This window comes from Eubalaena glacialis, chromosome 10 (genome assembly GCF_028564815.1).
Source record: "Eubalaena glacialis isolate mEubGla1 chromosome 10, mEubGla1.1.hap2.+ XY, whole genome shotgun sequence".
NCBI lineage: Eukaryota > Metazoa > Chordata > Mammalia > Artiodactyla > Balaenidae > Eubalaena > Eubalaena glacialis.
The window spans coordinates 114,919,122-114,941,452 of NC_083725.1; the positions used below are offsets into that span (position 1 = coordinate 114,919,122).

The 22,331-nt window shown below is 47.7% G+C and overlaps 1 protein-coding gene across 13 annotated transcripts; it reads right to left on the reverse strand.

Annotated features, from left to right (window-relative positions):
* Positions 1-1,591: 1,591 nt before the first annotated feature.
* Positions 1,592-15,514, reverse strand: SF1 (splicing factor 1). 13 transcript variants are annotated; one of them, XM_061201971.1, is made up of 14 exons: positions 15,097-15,514; positions 13,264-13,392; positions 10,469-10,544; positions 7,272-7,424; positions 6,982-7,071; positions 6,446-6,629; positions 6,242-6,357; positions 6,030-6,137; positions 5,125-5,305; positions 4,592-4,865; positions 4,198-4,257; positions 3,894-4,073; positions 2,941-3,145; positions 1,592-2,506 (listed from the first exon to the last, which is right to left on the reverse strand). In XM_061201971.1, exons 1-14 carry the CDS (start codon positions 15,125-15,127, stop codon positions 2,377-2,379), a joined length of 1,917 nt encoding a protein of 638 aa, XP_061057954.1. In that variant the 5' UTR covers positions 15,128-15,514; the 3' UTR covers positions 1,592-2,376. The 13 variants fall into 13 exon arrangements, with proteins under 13 accessions (XP_061057954.1, XP_061057950.1, XP_061057961.1 ...); XM_061201967.1 differs by having other exon boundaries at positions 14,737-15,514; XM_061201976.1 differs by having other exon boundaries at positions 2,376-2,506; positions 4,588-4,865.
* Positions 15,515-22,331: the final 6,817 nt, after the last annotated feature.

Consider the following 22,331-nt stretch of genomic DNA (forward strand, 5'->3'; position numbering starts at 1 on the left):
GCAGAACAGGAACAGGGTCAAGTAGAGGGCTCTTCTCTACCCTAGGTGTCCAAGGCGGGTGGGAGAGCACGTCTCCCTCTGGTTCCACCACAAAGGCAGGTGCTTGCTGTGGTTCCGAGGGCCAAGCCTTCCTGCTGTCTCTCTTCCATTTCAGGGCCTTGAGCTGCTTGGAGAAAGGCCGGCCCTTCCTGCTGTCTCTCTTCCATTTCAGGGCCTTGAGCTGCTTGGAGAAAGGCCGACACTGATGCCTCCTTCAGCCACTTCGTTACCCTCCAAAACCTTAACAAAAGCTGACGGCAGGGAGCAGAAAGGGAGTGAGCACAGGAATGGAGCTGGCCCCAGGGGAGAGAAACGGAGATAGCTGGGCTGTGGTTAAGTCATTTATTGATTTTATTTCTAAAACCCACATAGCGCCACTTTGCCTCTTCCAGAGCTTCAAAGAGCTAATTAACCGCCCAATGAGCCCACCAGGGAAACCAAGCTTGTGGGGGGAAGCAGTGAGATGAAGCCGAGGTCAAAGAGGGTTGCCAGACCCCAGGCCCTGCCCCCATTCTGTCTGCTAAGGACAAAGAGTAAAGATCTCCCCACTCCGTTTCAGTCAACTGAAGTTTAGGGCTTGCTTAGGAAGACCCAGGGAACAGGTCTGGGTTCTGAGGCTTCATTAACCCCTGCAGGCCTACCGCAAACACAGGCACCCTGGACGGGGCCCAGATACCCAGGCTCTGCTCCAGATAAAACAGCAGCAGCCAGCCCCAGCCTGAAGCTGGAAAGCAGCCCAGGCCAGCACTGTGTTGTCCCCACTGGCCAGGAGCCGTGGGCAACAGGAGCTTGCTGTCCCTCAGCCTCCCGGAAGAAAGGAAAGCTAGTGGGAAAAGGCAGGCCCCAGCGCAACTCTCCCCAGGGGAACTGTAGCAAAGCAGCAGCAGCTGAACAAGACCCTCACTCCCCATGTTATGTCCTGAGATGGATTTTTCTGGTGCCACCATGGGCCCTATCTACTACCCCAGACACGAAAGACCAAAACAGCCTGAGACCCTCTGCGAAGTGCTTACAAAGCACAAGGTGGGGCCCCTTCTCCCGCCCCACCTCTCCCCGAAGCCTGCAGTGCTGGCAGGCGGCAAGTCACCAGCAGAGACAGAAAAAGCCACTTGGCGGTTTTAATTTTAGCAGCTCTGAGCCTGACAGGCAGGATTAGTTGGCTTGACCTTTAGTGCCGATGCCTCCCTAGGCCCAGGACCTCACAGTCAGGTGGCAGCTTCCAGGCACAAATCACAACTGGAGCTCATCGCATGTGGAGGTGCAAACCCCAGGGAAAGGCCTTCGAAAGGACAGAGACCAGGGAGGGGGTCACCAGGTTCTCAGCCATTAACTACGAAGGCAGAGGGAGGAGGTGGGGCCGCCCACACACCAGCTTCCCCCAGCGAAACTGCACAGGGAGGTAGACAGGGGGCTTCCTTCAGCAAGGTCCCAGAGGCTCTCCAGGAAAAAAAGGACGAGTGCGGCCAGGAGCTGAACGCAGGTAAGGTAACTGGTGCTGGTGCTGATGGTGGCAGAGGGGATTTAAAAGAAAAGGAAATAAACAGACCCAGAAAACCACACTGCTCTTTTATTCAATGGAACATCCCCCTTTAACGCAGTGTTGAATCATACACCAAAAACAAAAAAAAAAGCCCAGAGAAATTTCTGCAGATAAACCAGTGAAGAGAACGCGCATTATACATTATTGTCAACATAATCACTCCATGAAAAGGAAGGAGGAAAAAAAGGAAGCAGAACGGAAAACAAGGGGCTCAAACCCCTAGACACTGCAAAACACTGACATTTGGGACTAAAATAAATTTGAAAAGGAAGCCTTCCAGGAAAGAGAGGAACAAATGGAATCTGAGGCAGCTCAGGTGCTCAGGGGCATGGAAAGGGCGCTCCTGGCTGGCAGACAAGCCCACGGCGGCGTAGGCGGCCCCAACTACTGGCAGGGATGCCACGACGGATATGGACCCTGGACATGGGGGTCAACCTGCTAGTCTACAAAGGAGGCAGACAAAACCCCACGCTTAAAATTAGGAAAAAAAAAAAAAATCTCAGGGTGACTATGGCACCTTGAAAATCTTAGAACCAAAGGAACCCCCCACTAGCCTGACATTGATGGCCAAAAGCCTTTGCCTAAAAACCATTTGTTCCTCTCTCCTTAGAAAGAGAAGAACGAGGAATGAGAAAAGGGAAAGGAATCTAATTGCAGCAGAAGACCGGGGAGAGCATCTCCTTGGACGGAGTCTGAAGAAAGGAAAAGATAAGGAAATAACAAAGGAAAAAGAAAAAATTAATAAAAAATTTCACAATATGGAGCCAGCGTGTTCCGATTCCGTCCATAAAAATAACTCAGGCTGCTTTGCCGAACCATCCTGTCCACCAGGGGCGCTGCTGAGGCTGTCTGCCTGGAAGGGTCACCAATGGGCGCGGAAAGTCCTCACTCTCATGGCTCGGGCCATCGCCGCCGCGGGGAGGGATCCTGGCGGCCCGGTTTGGGGAAGAGGCAAAGGGATTTGGGTGAGGAGAGAAAGAAGACAAAGAAGACACTCGATGCTACGGGGCGCCAGGAGAGCCCAAGCTGGCGCCCCTACTACCACCTGCCCGTTCCTAAGCGAGGCCTCAGTCGCTTGGCCCAGCCCGGTGCGTGCACACACACACATGCGTGCACACAATCACATGCGTGCGTCCCAATGTCTGGCTCCATATGGTGAGGTTCGGCGTGTGTTTAAACGAGACCAATTCTCTCTCTATATAATATATATTTTCTTAAAAAACCGAGTCTAGTTCTGTGGTGGAGGCGGTGGGGGAGCTGGAGGCATCCCGAAGGGTGGCATGCCCGCCACCCCCATGCCCATCATGGTGACAAAGTTAGAAGGGTCCATGGGAGGCGGAGGAGGAGGGGGCGGGGCATACATCATGCCGGTGGAACCAGGCGGCGGAGGCGGCGGAGGGGGAGGGGCCCCGGGCGGCAGAGGCGGCTGGACCCCTGGGGGCAGGGGCACCATAGTGGGGTTGCCTTGCATCTGAGGGGCTCCTGGAGAAGCTGCGGCAGCCGCCTGCTGCTGTTGCCATGGCGGGATGGACCCTGTGCCAGCGCTCGTGGTGGTAGTCGTCGTATCTGGGGTGGTAAAGAAGCCCAAGGTCACACGCGCGGGGGCACACCGCGGCTCTCTGCGGCTGCTGCCTTGGGATGGGGGGGCGAGGGACGCCTGCTCCTTGCTTGGCATGCGGTACGGTGGTGGGGGCGGGTGGGCGGGGCTGTCCTGGCGATGGGGGTGGAGGGGTGGGCAGAACTACCCTGGGGTCAGCCTCAAGGTCTCTAGGCTTAACAGAGTAAGCCCTTTGTCACCAATGCCCCTGGAAGGGCTGAGGGGAAGGTACCAGACACAAGAACCGGCTCTGACATCCCTCCGCCCATCCGCCGCCACCACCGAACGGCACATTCAACCTCAAGGCCACAGCTACTCTCCCCGCTGCCCGATCCCAATCCCATCCCCGCACTCTCTCAGGCCCCAATCACATCCCTCTCCAGAGCAGGCATGCACCACCCCCAACCCGGGCCGAAGGCATAGGCTTGGGCCAGCCAGCAGCTCACTCGGCCGAGAGCCCGGACTTCTGGCACCCTACCTATGATGGCGGCTCCCCTCCAGGCCCCCACAAACCTCTCCCCAGACACAACCACACCGAACATCAGCTCTCCTCCCCGAGGCCCCCAGGAGCCACAAGGCCCTTCTGTTTACCCTGCAGCAGAGACCAGAGTCTCACCCCAAGGTGTCTGCCTGCTTGTTTGCAAGGGTCTCTCATTCCTCTCATCCCCCTCCCCCGCAATCCCACCCACCCCCACAAGCCCAAAATATTCCACTCACTTTGCTGCCATGGCAAAGGGGTACTGGAAGCCATACTGCTGCTGGGCGGAGGGGGTGGCGGAGGCTGCTGCTGCTGCTGCTGCCATGGGGGAAGAGGACCAGAGGGAGGGGGTGGAGGCTGCCCACTGGGAGGCGGCGGCGGCGGCGGCATCATGCCCATAGGTGGCGGCGGCATCATACCTGCAGGCAGGTGGAGACAAGGGTGAGGCCTCAGGAGAGGAGAGGGATTTGCGACAGAGCCCCCACTCACTCCCAGGCCTGGGACGCGACACCCCAAAGTGAGCAAATGGCCAGGCTCCATTACCTTTTCCTTGATGCAGGCGATAGACCCCAGAGCCCACAGGCGTACTTCCCAGGTACTGATCTTGATGGAAGGAAAGAGCAGGAACTTAGCAGGACATTGGAACTGGCCAGGGAAGACGCCGCCCCACCAAGAGCTTAGCCGCACAGCTTGCAATCACTACCCTCACAAGGGCAGTTCTGAGACTCCGCCCCTAAGCGGTAGGCTTGTGCCTACCCCACACACAAGTCCCTCCCTGAACCAGGATGGAACCTTCTTCCTGACCTGGAGCCCAAGCCTTGGCAAGAGACTCAGTACCAATACCCGACCGCTCCGAGACCTGCTTCCAGTGTGCAGTGACGATACAAACCCTTGCTTATCCCAAAGCCCCAAGGTTTCTGGTCTGACACTTACTTACCCATTGGAGGAGGGCCATGGTGCCCAGGTGGGTGGGGGCCCTGGTTCATCGGTGGTGGCGGCGGCTGCATCCAAGGAGGAGGGGGTCCATTCGGGTTGTGCTGCATGGGATGTCCACCGTGCCCGCCCGTCAGGCTGGGTAACGGGTGTGGGAAGCTGTGCGGGCCACCTCCGGGCCCACCAGGGCCACCTCCGTGCATGCCATGGTAGGGCCGACTCTCTGACGGGCCAGAATTCATCCAGGGTGGGCGGCTCTGGGTAGTGGACATGAGAGACTACGTGAGAGCATTTCCCGCCAGCGTCCCTGCCTGCTCCCCCTGGTGGCAACACTGTTCTTTCGGCTATGCCACAGGACCTGGACACAAAGACAAGATCTTCCCCAAACTGAGAGGTCCCCAAACATTCCTGACGTCCCGAAAGAACAATGTTGCCGCCCATGTCCACCTGTTCTACCCAAAGCACCTGGCCACGTTCCCCCCGTCTCTTCAGAAGACAAGGGGGGCCAGGCTACGAGAACCAGCCCTTGAAGCTCACCGGCGGAGGTGGATTGTTGGCGGGAGCAGCAGGCCGAGGTGCACTGGCCAGGGGTGTGGTGGCAGGCCCAGAGGTGGAGCCCACAGATGCGGGCACAGGTGCCTCCCCCAGTTCAGCCATGAGGGACAAGTATTCTTTATCCATCCGCGCTTTATCCTGAGCTGACTGGGGGTCACCAGGCCTGAAGGTGGGGTGGGGGACACAAAGAGAGAAAAGGAAAAAAATTCCTTAAGATAGAAACCTTTACTGTGAGAAATTTACACAGAGGAAGTTCTGAGGAATTCAGTCACCCTTTCTAACCCCTTCCTCAAAAGAGTCTCATCAGCGCTTCAGTTCCATGCCCAGCTCTGCAACTGGGATTACCACATGTACCTCTGCCACAGCAGAGACCCTTAGGGCAAAAACACAGGAGACAGGAAGCACCAGACCAGAGCCAACCACGCCAGCCAGGAAAGCGCAGGTTTTTCCAAAACAGCGAGTTTCATCAATTTCTACATTCCAGGTTTGAGGGAAGGAAAATCTATGCAAGACCGGAGCAACTGCCAGAACTTCCTTAACAAAGCTTTTTATATTTGCCACCCAAAGTAGAAAACTGTTGCTATCAAATGCTGGTTCGCAACTGGTCAAAACTCCACAGGATTGCTGTCTTCTTGTACCAATCTTAAGCAGCAAATGGCAGTTAACATTAAGCCACTGTGAAAACACCTATACCCAGAAGGGAAGTTTTCGTTTCCCTGGGCTCAAAATAAGCAATAAAGCAGGGATGTTCTGCATCAGCTGTTTCTAATCATCCTGGGCTTTAAATCACACCATTACAGACCACATTCACAGAAAGCAAGCTTCTCTTGGGTCTGCAGGTTAACAGCAACTGTCCTGTATTCCACGGGCTCCCAGGAAACCCTCACCTTTGGAATTTGCAATCGGAAGCAATGTGGCCAGCCCCTCCACACTTGGTACACACTGTGGTATTGGTAATGCTGCGGGTCTCCGAGCTCTGCCAGGGTCTTAAGATCCTGTTGAGAGAAAAAAGTCACCTGAAGGGCTATGGCCAATCACCCTTCCTCCATAGGTTCTTCAGGTCTCTGTGCACTCCCCTCTAAACTGATCACATACACACCTGTTATCATCTTCCCTAAGAGTCCCATTCAAACGAGCCAACTCTCGAAGCTGCATCTTCCGTAGATCGTTCTGGTCCTCAGGAGTCTCGATACCCTGCTTCAGGATGTTTCTTATCTGGTGGAGATGCAACGGGCACAGTTATATAAGTCCTGGGACTACCACCTAGAATTCTGGCTAGAGACTTCCTTTCTGGCTCCCTTACCTGTTCTACTGCTTTCTTCACATTCTCCATGGTATTGGCAGTAACCAGGGCATGAAGCGGCTCATCTTCTCCTGGCAGCATCTGGCCATCTTTGCGCCCCACTTTCCCTTCTTTCACAGAGCCTTTCCCCCGGATCATGATCTTGGCATTACACTCCTTCTCTATGTTCTTCAAGGTGTTCCCTCTGTCAAAGGCAGAAAAGACCGCTGTCATACCTGACACGCAAATTCACACGCCAGAGTGGCTCACTGGGCACTGGAAGGAAACCGTGAGTGCAGAGAATGGGATTTTCCCACCAAGAGCTCCATGATCTCTAAGTTAAGGTCACAGACACAGCAATCCTCAAGATTTGACTTCTCTGCGGTGAAATGGGGACGTTAAAGAGATTTTCTCACAAAAAGGCATGCACTCAGCCAAAGTGAACATCCTACCCAAAAAAGGAAAATAAGCCACCAGTGGCACCCAAATAGGCACAAGACAGATACTTCTCCCAGGTCCTTAGGAATTCTATATTCCACAGGATAGTAGTTACTCACCTGGGCCCAATCAGCAGCCCCACAAAGTTGATTTCTGGATACTCATCTTGTGGAATCATTACTTTATCGCTCACACGTGTTGCTGGAGGTCTAAGAAAGAAAAGACTCATAGACTCTGCACACTTCCAAGATGACACAAATAGAGAGCTCTTCTAGAACTAACCCTTGACACCACGTGTTAATTACAGGTGACTGGGGGTAAGGAGTAAGAGGTTAGTACCAAAATTGCTCTACCAGACCACACCTATCCGGCAGGTGTCCTTGTCCCAGATCACCTGGCCCCCGCTTACTTGTAATCTGCAGGTGGCTTGAAATCAGGGTTGAGGGCAACCATTTCCGTGATGAGGTTATGCCGCTCCTCTTCAAGCTTTTTGCGGGTGCGGAACTCGCGAGTGTTAAGCCGCTTCCCCTCGCTATTGTAGATGGGCTCAGGGGAAGGGGACCTGTGGGAAACAGACCACGATCACTGTTCTGCCTTCACTTTTCTCTCATTCCCACATGGGCTAAAATAAGTCTTCCCCAGCCCCTCTGCCTCTCAGACCCTAACTCAACACTCTTCGGAGGAACCGACCATAACGTGTGCTATTCACGATCGTGTGGAATGGGGAGGTGGAAGCTGGCTTAGCATTAGGGGGACTGGGGTGTGTGTGAGAAAGAAAAAAGTAGTTTTGCTTCTAAAAGTGATGAGAGGAAAAAAAGTCTGTCCTTCTGGGGGGAAATATCTAGATTGTAAATGGCAAGGACAGTATCATCCTCTGGAGTCTTCTTGCCAAATATGAATTTGCTTTCATTTGAAAAAAAATTAACATTACAACTTTATGAACCACGGAAACCCGAAGTTTAGGCAAAACGTTTACTCTTGCAGAGCTCATGCCCTATCAGGAAGAGAGTCTGTACCCCTACCACATAGTAAGTATGAGCTCTTTAACCCAATGCAACTGGGACTCAAGGCTACTGCAGCTACTTGGCCCCCACAATGGAGAGAGATGGTTCAAGGCTTCGTCTCTGCTTTTCCTTCAATGGCCTGGCTGGCTGTGTCCAAGGCCCAGGAGTCAACCTGTTTTCTGGCTGTTCGAGGTTGGGGAGTCTGGGTAGAGAAAACCGTTAAATTGCTAAAGCAGCTTCTGTGAGAGGCTGCAAATGCAGATTTGGTCAAGTACTTGTCTAGGGTCTGAACCTGCAAACAGCAAGGGGAAAACCTATGATTCTCCACCAGAGTTTACAAGTCCAGAAAGCAGATTTTCTCTCTCTCTTTTTTTAAGGAGTAAAATGCTGTTGCTACAAGTAAAAAATAGTAATGATAAAATGGTCAGTTTACCACAGCTGGATTTTGCGGTAATTAAAAAAAAAAAAAGAAAAGTTACACTTCTAGAATTCTGAGTTAAGATTACAAAAAGGACCATAGCTTGATATTCTGAATGAAAATTTAGTAGCAGCTGCAAGAAGGGAAGAGACCATGTGGATCAGGTTATTTTAAAAACATCCTGAAAGTAGTCAAGACTCCTATACCCTTGGTTTAGTTGAGAGAACCTTGCCTAGTTGGAGAGCAAGGACTGAACTCGGCTGCTCCCACTGTCTTCAGCCTAAAGGGAACCATGTCATACCACGTTACACACACGATGGAATAAAAGGTCAGGTTTGTTCATGGCTAATGACGGCTAAATGACACCTCCGTTTCTAGCATTTGTATAAACTGTTAGCACAATCCAATAATAGTGAACAAAAACAAACATACCCCAACTTATTAGACTATCATTTTATACATTTAAGTCTATAAGAGATTTTAAAACGTTTTTAACTGTGCAACTTGAGCAAAATCAAAATGGCATAAAGTGGCTTCATATTGAGAATACACCTTCTTAAGAAATAATCTTAAGTAAGAAACTCATAGCATTTCCCTCCAACCTGGGTTCTTTCAAAGCAAAACCATCAGGCATTAATTAGGGCCTCTTTCAAACTGAATACAAGGGAGAAAAAAAAACTCTGCTCTGTTTTTATTTCTAACATGCTTGACGTAGTCTAATTCCCACCTCATTCATAGCTGTCTAGAATTAAGCATTTCTGGCTAATCACCAGTTTTACCAGCACCAAATTGGTCATTTAAAGGTCCCGCAACAGTGAACCTCTTTCCAAATTGTGGAAGTGAAAGGCAAAAGCCAATATTCTACAGGTCAGATTGGCCCAACTTCTTCGCTTTGAATAGGCACTGTATTATAGATCATCTAGTTTCTAATCCAAATTCTCCAGGAAGCAAAGAAGGTTTGTTAAAAATTCAACTTTTTGAGGAATTGCCTGGTAACCTGTAGACATGTCATTAAAGGGAAAAAGGCCAAAAAGGCACTAACAGTTGTGGTCTACAACCTATAATTCAAATCTTAAAAAAGTCAAAATATAAAACACAATACAACCCTCCAACCAAAATCTACTCATGAAAAAATAATTAATTAAATAAAATTAAAAGCGTCAATATGGAGAAATAAGTTAATTTGTTTCCTGACAAAGGGCAGCAGAAAGATGCTTAATTGAGTGGCTTCTAAAACCATTACATCATCTTCCTGATTTAACAAGTTACTAAAATGGGTAACAAAAGCCAAAAACACTACTTTTTTAAAGCAAAGTGTTTTGAACCATGCTGCATGCACTAAGAGAAATTTCACTGAGAGGGAGGCGTACTGCCCTTCTATTAAATGGACCAGATTTTAGCCGCTCAAATATCAGCCTGCCAATAAAATTTCTGTTTAAAAAGTTCATTTCCCTCAGACTTTTTAGACTTTTTACTTTTCAGAGGTGAGAAAAATTATAAACTGAAATGACAAGACCACAGCTGTTTGAAGACCACACTCCCTTTAAAAAAAAAAAAAAAAAAAAAGTAATTTAGGGTTGGTTGCTTGCCTTCCCAAAACAGGTGAGAATATTCTGGCCCCTCCCAACACCCCAGGCAATGGCCAAGGCTGAAAATTAACTGGCAGTGAAGGAAGTTGGTTAGAATCTTGTCTATTTTAAAACCATGTCAAAACCATGAGCAGGAGACTGCAGCAATGAGCTGACCAGAATGAATTTCTGGCCTACTCAGATTCAGTGATGCTCAAAAATATTCTTATTCCCTACATTGTGTAGTACCTGTGAGGAAAACTTTACACCTGGGCTCTCAGCCAAAGCAGGTACTGAAATGGCTGGTTAACGGGCCACCTCACTGTCCCTACCGGTGGGTAAATCAGGTTAAAAAACCTACATGCTTACCAAATGAAAACCAGTTGTCCGTTTTCCTGTTAACTTTCGATTCTGCTAGTAATTAAATTTCATTCCAATTTTCTAACTGATGACTGACCATATATACTGCTAATTTACACTCTAGTTCCCAGAATGGTCACAGTACCAGTCTTCTTACTAGGATTTTATTGAACTGACACAACATGTTGCCACCAGTAAAATGTATTGAGAAAAAGGTAAAAGCGTTACTGTCAGCTGGTTAAAACTGTTTCCCAACCTGTCCTCAGGGTTAGGGGGGATGCCCAGGTCTCCTGTGCGCAGTTTACGAGTCAGGTCTTCTATCTGCAGTTGCACTGGAAGAAACCAGGTTAGGAAAGAAAAAAAAAGGATGGAAAAAAGACAATGTTACCAAAAAACATCTCAAATCTCAACAACAAGCATGAAGAACTCGGAGACTTTGAAAGGGACGACTGATCAGTGAACACATTGAGGCAAAAACCCCCAACCACCTATTGGCAGGAGTCCATTTACATCTATAAGTATCTTTCACTTCAAAATGGTTATCACTTAAGGAAGCAAACAATTTGTTGGAAGAGGGGTTAGCAGTATAGACTGTTCGCTAAGGCTAACATCAAAGCAATTATTAGGAGGTGTTTCACCTCTCCCTCCCCACCAAGGCTTGCTATACAATTGGTACCCAGAACTAAACCACGTTATCACCAATATCCTGTTCCCACCAAATTACATTCTTGAGTGCAAGACTCTTAGAGTTTATTTTTCCTTCATTAAATATTAAACATAACCCAAAATGAGACTCAATTAACATGGGACAAGGAAAAACACCAGTTAAGCAAAGATCATTTTCATTGATACCAGACTTAAAATTCCTTAAATAAGACATTTAATAACCAATTCAACAATCTCATATAAGTTTGTACATACTCTTTGTGTAAAACCAGATCCAAAAGATCTCCCAATACCTGTTGTTTTTAATTCAAATTTTATGACAATCCATATACCTTAATAAACCAGTAACCGTTAAGATGCAAGAAGTCTGTTTTTAGACTTGCTCCTTATGTGGGGAGTAAAAGTAGGGGTGCAGAGGATGAAAAGTGTTGGTCAAAGACAGTATGTGTGGCCCTCAGACCTTGACAAATGAGGCTGTATGTGAAAAAGAGAGATGAGGGTTTCACAAAAGTTCAGTGATTCCAGGGGAATATTACCCGGATGATTTCTCAAGACAATGGCACTGCAGAGCCAGACCACTTTCTTCGGCATGCTGAAGACCACCTGTTTCTTACCTTTGTAGCATCTGAGTGTTCTAAACAGATACTTCTAAATAAGGGCAAGTTCTACTGGGTTGGGTTAAAGTTGAGTTGGCTCCAAGAATTAATGCATGTCTAACCCCAGACACCCTTCTAATTTTAAATACTTCCCACAGGGATATATCACACAGCCACTCAAACTCTGAAGAAATGAAAATCCATATTAACATCAAGAAAAGATATTGGGGGCAGTATGTACCATGAAAGACAGAAATGCAGTAAGACACACATGGGCCCCTAAGCTCTTTTATGCCAGAAAAGTTCTGACTTGGCAGTCAAGTATTAGCTCAACAGCTCAAGGTGAAAGTCACCTTCGTGGAGATAGGCAGTCATCTTAACTGGACTGTAGGGGTGTGGGATCTGATCTGAGGAAAATTGCTGGCACTTAAATCAAAAGGCTGCTATCTTCCTTGGAGCAGAGACCTACAGTAGCCTAGGCTCTGATTCTCTCTACTTTGATTATAGCTATAAATAGCCCTTAGGGCCCAGAGCATTAACTCCCTCCAAGGGAAGAGAGCTGGAGATGTAAAGAATGAGTTTGTTTTTCCCATTTTCTACATCTGCTTGTGTCCTTGGGGTATCACTCCACTAGGAACATTTTCATAAGGTTATCAAGACCCAGACCAGTCAAATATGAGACATAAAGGGATGGGTGGGAATAGACTGAACAGTGGGGAAAGAAGAATTATTAGTATTGTAAAAAAGAGATAGACAATTCCAACACCTCAAAATTCTCAGCAATCTAGAAACACAAGAGATTAAGATCCTCAAGAACAATAATGGCCTTGAAGTTTTTTTATTCGTGAAGGCCACAACCTCACGGGTCTAGGAGGCGTCTGCCCTAATTTACTCCAAAGGGGATGTTTATTTGGTTAGTAGGAAATGTTTATCAAGTGAACTTTTTTGAGACAGCTGCACAATTACATAAACAAAGGTAAAACTTGCATTAATAACCTTGTATTTAAAAAAAAGGTAATTCTGAGGTTAATTTCATTTCTACTGTGGACATTCTTACGTCTCAAAATTTCTCAACAGTTAAGATCTTTTATCCTAACCACCTCGTTATTCCATATCGAAGCAGTATCCCTTTCCCTGCAGAGTTCTTTAGTAGTAAACACAAGAGCCCTCATTTCAAGACAGCTCTCCACAAAAGACCAAACCAGAAAAGATGCTAAAGGAAAGGTTAAATTCATCAAAATGGTAAAAAAGGGGTGCACTGTAAACACACTTTCAGAACCACTTTTTGATTAAACTGAGCTTTTTTTTCCCTTTTAGAAAGTACCTATAAAAAATAAAAGACCACATTTTAGGGAAGGGAGAAATATGAAATTATGGTGAAAGGCCATGCTGTGAAAAAGGTACTCGGTTTACAATACCTGCAGTGTTCTCCACTGGGGCCGTGTCCAGAGAGGCATAAAACACTCACCTCATCAACTGGCAATGAACAGCAGCTGAAAAGGGTGGGGTGGGGTGCTGGACTGGGGACTATTCTCACTCCTAAGTGGGCCCCTCTACCCTCCTGGCACTCATGGAGAACACTGCTGTTACCAACAGACCAAAACAAGGAGCTACAAATGCAGGACTCACAGAGCAAAAACTGATAGATTATACCAAAGTCGCAAGTACACCTGGCCATACCTCCTCTCAAAAAAGAGAAAACTTTAAAGTCCCAAACTTTCAACAGATAAAATGTTGCTCAGAATAGTAACAATCCGAAAATGCATTTGGGTGCAGAACGTGTATTTACCTATATAAGCTCTTTCTTGTTCCCGAGTAAGTCCAGGGGGGATAACTGTAGGCATTCCTGGAATCACCGTCTTCTGTTCCATTGTGTCTTGGTTCCAGCGGCTCCTCTTCCGCTTCTTACTGGGAAAGTCTAAAAGAAATAAAGTTCATCAGATGCAAACATAAACCAGCAGAGTAACTACCAAAACAAGTTTAAGATACTTATGATTATTACACACAACCTCAGCAGACTGTGAAACTGAGAGCTTGACCTAAAATGGAAATGGCAAAGAATGGAAGACAAACCTGAGAAATCAAGAGACATGGCCACTAGAAGGGGACCTGGGCCTGGGTCTGAAAAGTTAACATTTCACATTTATAATTTTTGTCCACAGAAATTCTGTGAAGTACGTAAACAAGGTAACAAATCTCAATGCATAAAGTTTCAAGTAGTAAAATAAAATACTGAGAAGATAATATACTATGTGGTTGTCCATAAACACCTTAACAGCCCCAGGAGAGATAAGAGTAGACTAAACATTCAGACAAGCCTGTAAAGCAATATTGGGACCTGCTGGCTCCTCCCACCTCCCCATCAGTCACCTGTCTAAGGGGGCCAAAACACAACTAAACCTATAGTTACTAAGTGAAAAAACTGGATTCTTCAGCAAGATCACTTTTTTCTCAGAAATTTAGCCAAGATCAGCATTCAATTTTCCTGGCCAGTTGGACACTTAGTATCTAAAAGATGTATCAAAAATTCAACAAAGAACAAGGTATATAAAAACAGCCAAATCCTCCTTCTCCAGTACACAGGCAGAAACTCCCTAGCATTTGGTACACAAAAGTGTTCTCCTCAGGGGCCAGACCCAGGGGGAAAGCCTCAAGAGGGGAAGGCATGTCACATTTCTTAGGTAGATAAAGGGAGATTAGGAAACGAACAGAATTTCCTCCCCAAAAAAGAGCCACAAAAAAAATCAGACCCAACCATCCTCTGAAGACTTTCAACCTCTATGGTTCTCTGTAGTGAAAACCCTGCCTTACTGTAGCAGTCGAGGAGCTACTCTGGGTACTTTTCTCCCTTTAGGATTCTTCTACAACCAGGAAAAGGACGCTCCACGTCATCAACTGACCCTTTCACACCCTTCAGACTTGCACACCCAACACCCCATCCACTCACTCGACCCCCTCCACACCTCTCCCCTACACCAGGGGTGGAGAGCAACAGGGAGTCCCCCCCACCTAGGCTTTCAGGCTGGCCGCCACACTGCGCCTGCGCGCAACAAACTTCCTCCCGCCGGGCCCCCACCCCTAACGCGCGGGCGCACTCGAGGCCCGAGAACCCGGCCGCGCGCCCCGTGGCGCCTCCGCCCGGGTCTCCCCGTGCGCGCGCGCCCCAGCCGCGTGCAGCCGCCGTCGCCGCCGCCGCCGCGCGCCCCTCAGCCGGCCGGGCCCATCCGCGCAGCGCCTGTCGCGCTCTCTCGGCCCGACTCACCTCCTCCGCCACCGGCCGGGCCCGGCTGCTGGTCCTGACGCGGCGGCTGGGGTGGCGGCGGCGGCTGCGGTGGCGACACGCGCTGGTAGAGCGGCGGCGGAGGGGGCGGCTGCGGCGGCGGGTACGAGGAGCCCGGGGAGGGCGGCGGCGGCTGCTGGGGAGGTGGGGGGGGCGGCGGCGGCGGCGGTGGCGGCGGCGGCGGCGGCAGCGCCGCGAAGGGGAAGGCCGCGGTCAGGGCCCCCACCGAGCCCACGGGCGGGGGCGGCGGCGGCCCGGACACCAGCAGCCCCGTCCCAGGCCCGGGAGCAGGCGGTGGCCCCGGCTCGAAGCCCCCTTTGGGGCCAGGGAGGCCCAGCTTACCCAGCGGCGTGGCGTTCGCTCCGGTCGCCATGGCGCCCCCCAGGGACCGGCACCGGCGGCTCCTTTTCGACGGCGGCGGCGGTTTCTCCTTCGCGAATCTTCTGGGGGGAGGGGACCTGACTGTGCTGCCGCGGAGCGCGCGGAGCCCGTCCTCTCACGCGGCGGGCGGCGGCGGCGCGAGACGCACAAAGAGGGAGGAGAGAGGGCGCCGCGGGGGTGGGCCGGGGGCGACGGGGCCGAAGCCTGGATTGGGCCGGGCCGAGGCAAGGGGTCGAAATCGGCGGCCTCCGATTGGCGGAGCCTTAGCCCTTCTCGATGCGCGCTGGGATTGGTCGGACCGTTAGGCCAGGCGAGGAAATGGCGGCTGAGCCTGGAGAGCTGGGAGGTGTCGCAGCGCGCACTTCATTTGTTACTGCGCGAACGGAGCTCGGAGTCCAGAAAGGCGGGGATAGGGTGGGGCAAACTCTGTGACGTGTGGGGCCAAGCGCTCTCCCATTGGCTGGAGTTGATGGAGTCAAACTCGGTTGCGTCGTAGTGTCATGGGATTGGCTGTCGCTGGTTCGATTCTTTTTTCTACTCCCTTCCCCCGGGGAGTAGTTTCGCTGGGTTTAAGCGAGAGGTCGCGGCGCAAAAGCCCGGGCCGAAGGAGATTTAGGGTCGCGGGGAACGGAGCAGCAGCGCGCATGCGTAGATGGCTCAAAACTGCCTCTCAGCACTTGGCTTCACCTTCGACCCTCGGGTTCGACGCGGAAGCCCTTGGTGACGTCAATCTTCGATTCCCTTGGTAACCCGGAACCGAGGGACGGGGGAGGGGCTGGCGCGGGCGGGTAAACCAGATCCGTTGACAACTCAGGTAAAAGGGGACTTACTGTTTTTGAAAAAAATAAAAGTGGAAAAATCAAAAGCTATGAAATAGTCTTGTTGACGGATTAAGAACGATATCTGAGCCGATGGAGGTACACATATCTTACGTGGAAAGCAATATGAAGTTGTCAATTCCAAAATTAGTTAATTTTGATTAGAATCCCAACGAGGTTGGGGTTGATTAAATCATCTTTAAGTCATATAAAATAACTGAAAATAGTGGGAAAACTTGTAAACGAGATTAAGGCGGAGCTTCCCTTTCCAGATAATACACAGTATAAAAGACAATAATGAAACAATGTGTTATTGTTGTAGGAAAAACAGATTAGTGCAACAGAATAGAGTCTGGAAATAGATTCCCTACAATACCTACCAAAAAGGTGGTATTTCAATTCAGTAAGGAAAAGATTTAGCTAGTAAATGGTATGGAGTCCTAAATCTAAACAATAAAACAGACACGATACAATTTAGGAGATTATCAGGGTCATCTAGGGGTAGAGACTTTATGAAGACAGGAAACTCAAAATATAAAGAAAAAATATACTTGATTACCAAAGAAAGTAAACCTATGATAGAGGTCAACAGACAATAATACATTAGGAAAATATACTTACCATACATGTGATACAGAGCTAATATCTATAATATGCAAAGAAGTCTTGAAAACTAATTAGAAAAAAGACAAAAACAATAGAAAATGAGCAAACACTGAATAGGCAAGTCTCAGAAGAGCAAATCCAAACAGCCAAAAAAAGCATGAAAGGTACTAACAGCCCAAGCAGGGGAATGCAAATTAAGGTGATAATGAGAAATCTTTAAATAACAATCAAATAGAAAAAAAAAAAAGTGCTAATACCTACTATGAATTCTTTTTTGGAAAGCATTCTGTTACCTGTTAAAATTGTACTCCTTGCAGGAAAAATTAAACCTTTCAATGTAGCAGTCCAAGTCCTGGGAATCTGCCCCAAAGCAAGGCATGTGATTATATAATGTAATGAGTTCAAAGTCTTCTACTGCAGTTACTGCAGCCTTGTTTGTAATGGCAAGAACCTGGAAACGAAGTAAATTACCATCAATATGTGAATGGCTGAATAAACGAGATCACCCATAACCGGGATTAATGGGCAGCCTTGGAAAGCAGTTAATCCACCAGGTTGGTGAACATATTAATGTAACAGGAGGGTGATGCATCCTGACTCCACGGGTCAGGGTGAAGCTCCTGGGCTCAGGACTCTTCCAGACCTTGCCACCCAACGCATGTCTTCATCTAGCTGTTCATTTAAAAGTAGCCTTTAAAATAAATTGGTAATCATAAATACTGCACTTTCCTGAGTTCTGTGTGTCATTCTAGCAAATCATTGAACCTGAAGGGGGGCTGTGGGAACCCCTGAATTTGTAGCCAAGTTAGAGATGTGGGTAGCCTGGTGACCTGGGACTGGTGATTGAACTCCTTAACTTGTGGGGTCTTCCCCAACTCAGGTAATTCATGTCAGAAGTGAATTGCGGGGGACTTCCTGGTGGTCCAGTGGTTAAGAATCCGCCTTCCACTGCAGGGGACATGGGTTCGATCCCTGGTCGGGGAACTAAGATCCCACATGCAGCAGGACAAGTAAGCCCACGCGCCGCAACTACTGAGCCCCCAGCCACAACTAAGACCTGACGCAGCCAAAAATAAATAAATTAATTAAAAAAAAAAAAGAATTGAATTGTAGGACATCCAGTTGGTATCAGAGAATTGGTGTCAGAACATAAAGAGTAAGAAGTTTCAGGATTTCCCTGGTGGTCCAGTGGTTAAGACTCTGCCCTTCCACCGCTGGGGACACTGGTTTGATCCCTGGTTGGGGAAGTAAGATCCTGCATGCTACGGAGTGCAGCCAAAAAAAAAAAAAAGGTTTTGACCCCTACCTACTAATTCCTGGCGTTTTCTATCTTTTAACTCTAATCTGATAGTTCAGAAACCCCAGGCCCCTGGCAAGATCGGGAGGTAGTATCATGCAGCTAGCTGAGCCTAGAGGGAGCAAATCCATGGCTGTTCACCACAACCAACCGCCCCCCCGCCCCCGCCCCGCGTCCAGCCTTTGGAGAGCCCCGTACATGATTCCATTGCCTGAATTAGGAATAATAATATCTACGATGGAGTGAGCACACATGATGCACCAAGGACTTTTAATAACTTTTTTCCTCTGGAAAACCATGTTTATTTACAACTCCCAATTAAAGGTAATTTGAACAAGGCGGGGGGGGGAAATGGGTATTGGACTTTGTGAGTTAGCTACAAATTAGAAATAATAGCAAAGTAGATATGTACAAATCACACATCTGGTAAAGGACTTTTATCCAGGGTCCCAAAACTCAACAATAAGAAACAACTCGTGGGCTTCCCTGGTGGCGCAGTGGTTAAGAATCTGCCTGCCAATGCAGGGGACACAGGTTTGAGCCCTGGTCTGGGAAGATCCCACATGCCACAGAGCAGCTAAGCCTGTGCGCCACAACTACTGAACCTGTGCGCTAGAGCCCCCGAGCCACAACTACTGAGCCTGGGTGCCATAACTACTGAAACCCGCACGCCTGGAGCCCGTGCTCTGCAACAAGAGAAGCCACCGCAATGAGAAGCCCACGCACCACAACAAAGAGTAGCCCCCGCACGCTGCAACTAGAGAAAGCCCGCGCACAGCAACGAAGACCCAACACAGCCAAAAATAAATAAATAAAATAATTTGGAAAAAAAAAAAAACTTGTGTGGTGATGGAGGTGTCAACTAGTTGTAATCATTTCACAGTATATATGTGTATCAAATCATCACACTGTATACCTTAAACTTTCATGTTTTATGTCAATTATATCTCAATAAAGCTGGGGAAAAAAAACCCTATTTTTTAAAAGCAAAAGATTTGAATCGACACTTTTCCAAAGAACTCACTTTATTGTGCTTTGCTTTACTGCACTTTGCAGATTGTGTTTACAAATTGAAGGTTTGCGGCAACAGTGTCAAGCCAGTCTGTTGGTGCCATTTTTCCAACAGCATTCGCTCCCTTTGTGTCTATCTGTCATATTTTGGTAGTTCTCACAATGTTTCAAACACTCAACCAGCAAAAAGATACAACTCGCTGAAGGATCAGATGATGGTTAGCAATTTTTTTAACAATAAAGTATTTTTTAATTAAGGTGTGTATATTTATTAAAGACATAATGCTATCGCACACTTAATAGACTATGGTATAGTGTAAACATAACTTTCACATGCACTGGAAAACCAAAAAATTCACGGGACTCCCTTTATTGTGGTGGCCTGGAACAGAACCCGCAGTATCTCTGAGGTGTACCTGTAGATGGTAAATAAGCACAGGAAAAGATGCTCCACATCATTAGTCATGAAGGAAATACAAATTAAAACCACTATGAAATACCACTACATATGTGTTTGAGTGGCTAAAATTAAACAAGCTGACAATACCAAGTGTTCGCAAGGACTTGGAGGAGCTCAACTACCCTGCTGGTGGGAATGCAAACTAGTACAACCACTTTGGAACACAGCTTGGTAGTTTCTTAAAAAGTGAAACAAGATTTAAAATAATATTTTTTTTAAATTAGAATTAAACAAAAAAGAAAAAAAGAGAAAAAAAAAATGAAACAACACCTACCATATGACCCAGCCCTTCCACTAGAAAGCATTTACTCAAGAGAAATGAAAGTATATATCCACACAAAGACATGTACGTGAATGTTCATAGCAACTTTATTTGTAATAAATAGTCCAAAACTGGAAACAGCCCAAACGTGTATCAACAGGCAACTAGCTAAACAAACGGTGGTATATCCATATGATGGAATACTACTTGGCAATAAAAGGAATGACCATTAATACATGCAACAACATGGATGAATCTCAAAATAATGATGCTTAGTGAAAGAAGCCAAATAAAAAAAGGAATACATACAATATGATTCTATTTACATAAATTCTGAAAAATGCAAATTCATCTATAGTGACAGAAAACAGATCAGTGGTTACTTCGGGATGGGGAGGCAAGGAGGAGCAGGAGGCCCTGATTACAAAGAGGAAGAAGCTTTGGGGGTGATGGAAATGTTTATCTTGATTGCAATAATGGTTTCACTGGTGTATATGTGTGAAAGTCATCAAATAGTACATTTTTAATATATGCAGTTCATTGTGTGCCAATTATACCTCAGTAAAGCTGTTTTAAAAGAAGCAACAGAAGAAAGCAGCTACAGAGGGACCTGCCCATAGTTTGTCACTGGAACATTGATTTCATTATCTCCACTTGATTTTATCATCTGGGAAAGGATTATGTTGCCTTTTTGGTTGTTTTTTAAGCCATTACAGAGTTTTTTTGTTTTGTTTTGTTTTTTAATTTTTATTTATTTATTTATTTATTTCTGGCTGTGTTGGGTCTTCGTTTCTGTGCGAGGGCTTTCTCTAGTTGCGGCGAGCCGGGGCCACTCTTCATCGCGGTGCGCGGGCCTCTCACTATCGCGGCCTCTCTTGTTGCGGAGCACAGGCTCCAGACGCGCAGGCTCAGTAGTTGTGGCTCATGGGCCTAGCTGCTCCGCGGCATGTGGGATCTTCCCAGACCAGGACTCGAACCCGTGTCCCCTGCATTGGCAGGCAGGTTCTCAACCACTGCGCCACCAGGGAAGCCCGATTACAGTTTTTTTGAGTGCTTACTTTAAAATATCTAAACTTACGTTTTCTTACTTTTTTTTTTTTTGGCTGTGCAGCGTGGCATGGGGGAACCTTAGTTCCCAGATGAGGAAGTGAACCGGTGCCCCCTGCAGTGGAAGCACGGAGTCCTAACCACTGGACCACCAGGGAATTCCCTCACATAGTATTTGATACATACAAAAGGCTGTGTGGAACCTTATGTGCATTAGGAACTGAGCTATAAATCGAATGCTCAGGAACCCACCACCCAGCCTGAGAACCAAGGTATTACCAACACCTTTGCAAATTCCTGGGATCCTTCCTTACCCCATTCCCACTCCCCTCACAGGGGCCATCATGTGAATTTTGTGCTTTTTCTTCCCCTGATCTCCTAAGAGTTTTATCACATGTGCTTAAATCACCAAACAATAGATGGTTTAGTTTTGCTTATTTTTGCTATCATACTGTGTGTCATTTTATGCAATTGGCTGTTTTCACTCAGCATTACATCTCTATGATTCATCTGTGTCATTGCATTATGTGTACTACAATACTTCCAATCCTCCCTATACGCTGCAGATAGACAGGACACGGTCTACCTGGGGAAAACACAGCTCAGCAAGCTCACCCAGTCCAGGGGCCCAACTCTAGGGCCTCCTCTTCACAATATCACGCTCATTCCTTCACTCAGAAAGCATGATTGAGGGCCTTCTGTGCACGAGGCAGTGACCAGGCACTGGACATACCGCTGTGAGCACGGCCGATGCCCTGCTGTCTTGAAGCACACATTCGGGTTGTCACCTCTCACCTTGACCCTCACTTGACTCGGCTATGGGCCAGCTACCCGAACATCCTGGGGTGCCCTAGCCTCTTCCTCTTACCCACGGAATGGCTTACAGAGGCTGATCTGACCCATCCCAGAGGCTTCTGCCCAGGGAGGGCAGCGTGACAGTAGCTGTCACAAGGACAAAGACAGCCAGCTCTGACCCAGCAAGGCCACTTCCAGGAATTTATCCTGCAGGACACTTGAATACGTACACAGTGGCACTGGCATAAGAGTATTTATTGCTGTATCATTTGTAATAGCAAACTAGTAGAAACAACTGAAATTTCCATCAATAGGGATCTAACTACAGTTAATTCACATTAGTTATGGGAAACCCATACAGTGGAACACCACTAGCTATAAAAGAACAAAGTGGGAGGCACTGATCATGGAAAGCTCTCAAGGACAGAGTTTTTTTTTTTTTTTTTGGCCACTCACTCAGCTTGCAGGATCTTAGTATCCCAAGTAGGGATCGAACCCGGGCCCTGGGCAGTGAAAGCGTGGAGTCCTAACCACTGGACCACCAGGGAATTCCCTCCAGGACAGATTTTAAAGGGCAAGATTAGAACAGTGGGTGGAATATATTACCGTGTATGTAAGGAACAGGGAAGACTAAAGCATACCATTACTGCTTAAATATGCATAAGTACTTCCAGAAGGTTTATAAGTAACTGGGACCTGAATAGGAGACTTTTCATTGTATTTACTTTGTATTTTTTAAAAAATTGTGTAACTATGGCCAAGGGCTACCTATTTAAAAACACACAGATAAAATAACAATTTTGGTCTTTCAGTGCATATTCCCTGGCTTCTTGGCCTTTCTTCGGCTGGTGGCCAGACTTTGCTGGCAGCAAATATTTTATCAGGGGCCCCTGCTTTTCC

Excerpts from the sequence above, each read along its gene's own strand:
- SF1 (XM_061201966.1), bottom strand. The coding sequence starts at position 15,127 with ATGGCGACCGGAGCGAACGCCACGCCGCTGGGTAAGCTGGGCCTCCCT. Across the intron at positions 4,074-4,197 it reads TCGCCTGCATCAAGGAAAAG|GTATGATGCCGCCGCCACCT; the intron begins GTAATGGAGCCT and ends ACCTGCCTGCAG. Across the intron at positions 3,146-3,893 it reads CCCTTTGCCATGGCAGCAAA|ATACGACGACTACCACCACG; the intron begins GTGAGTGGAATA and ends TTACCACCCCAG.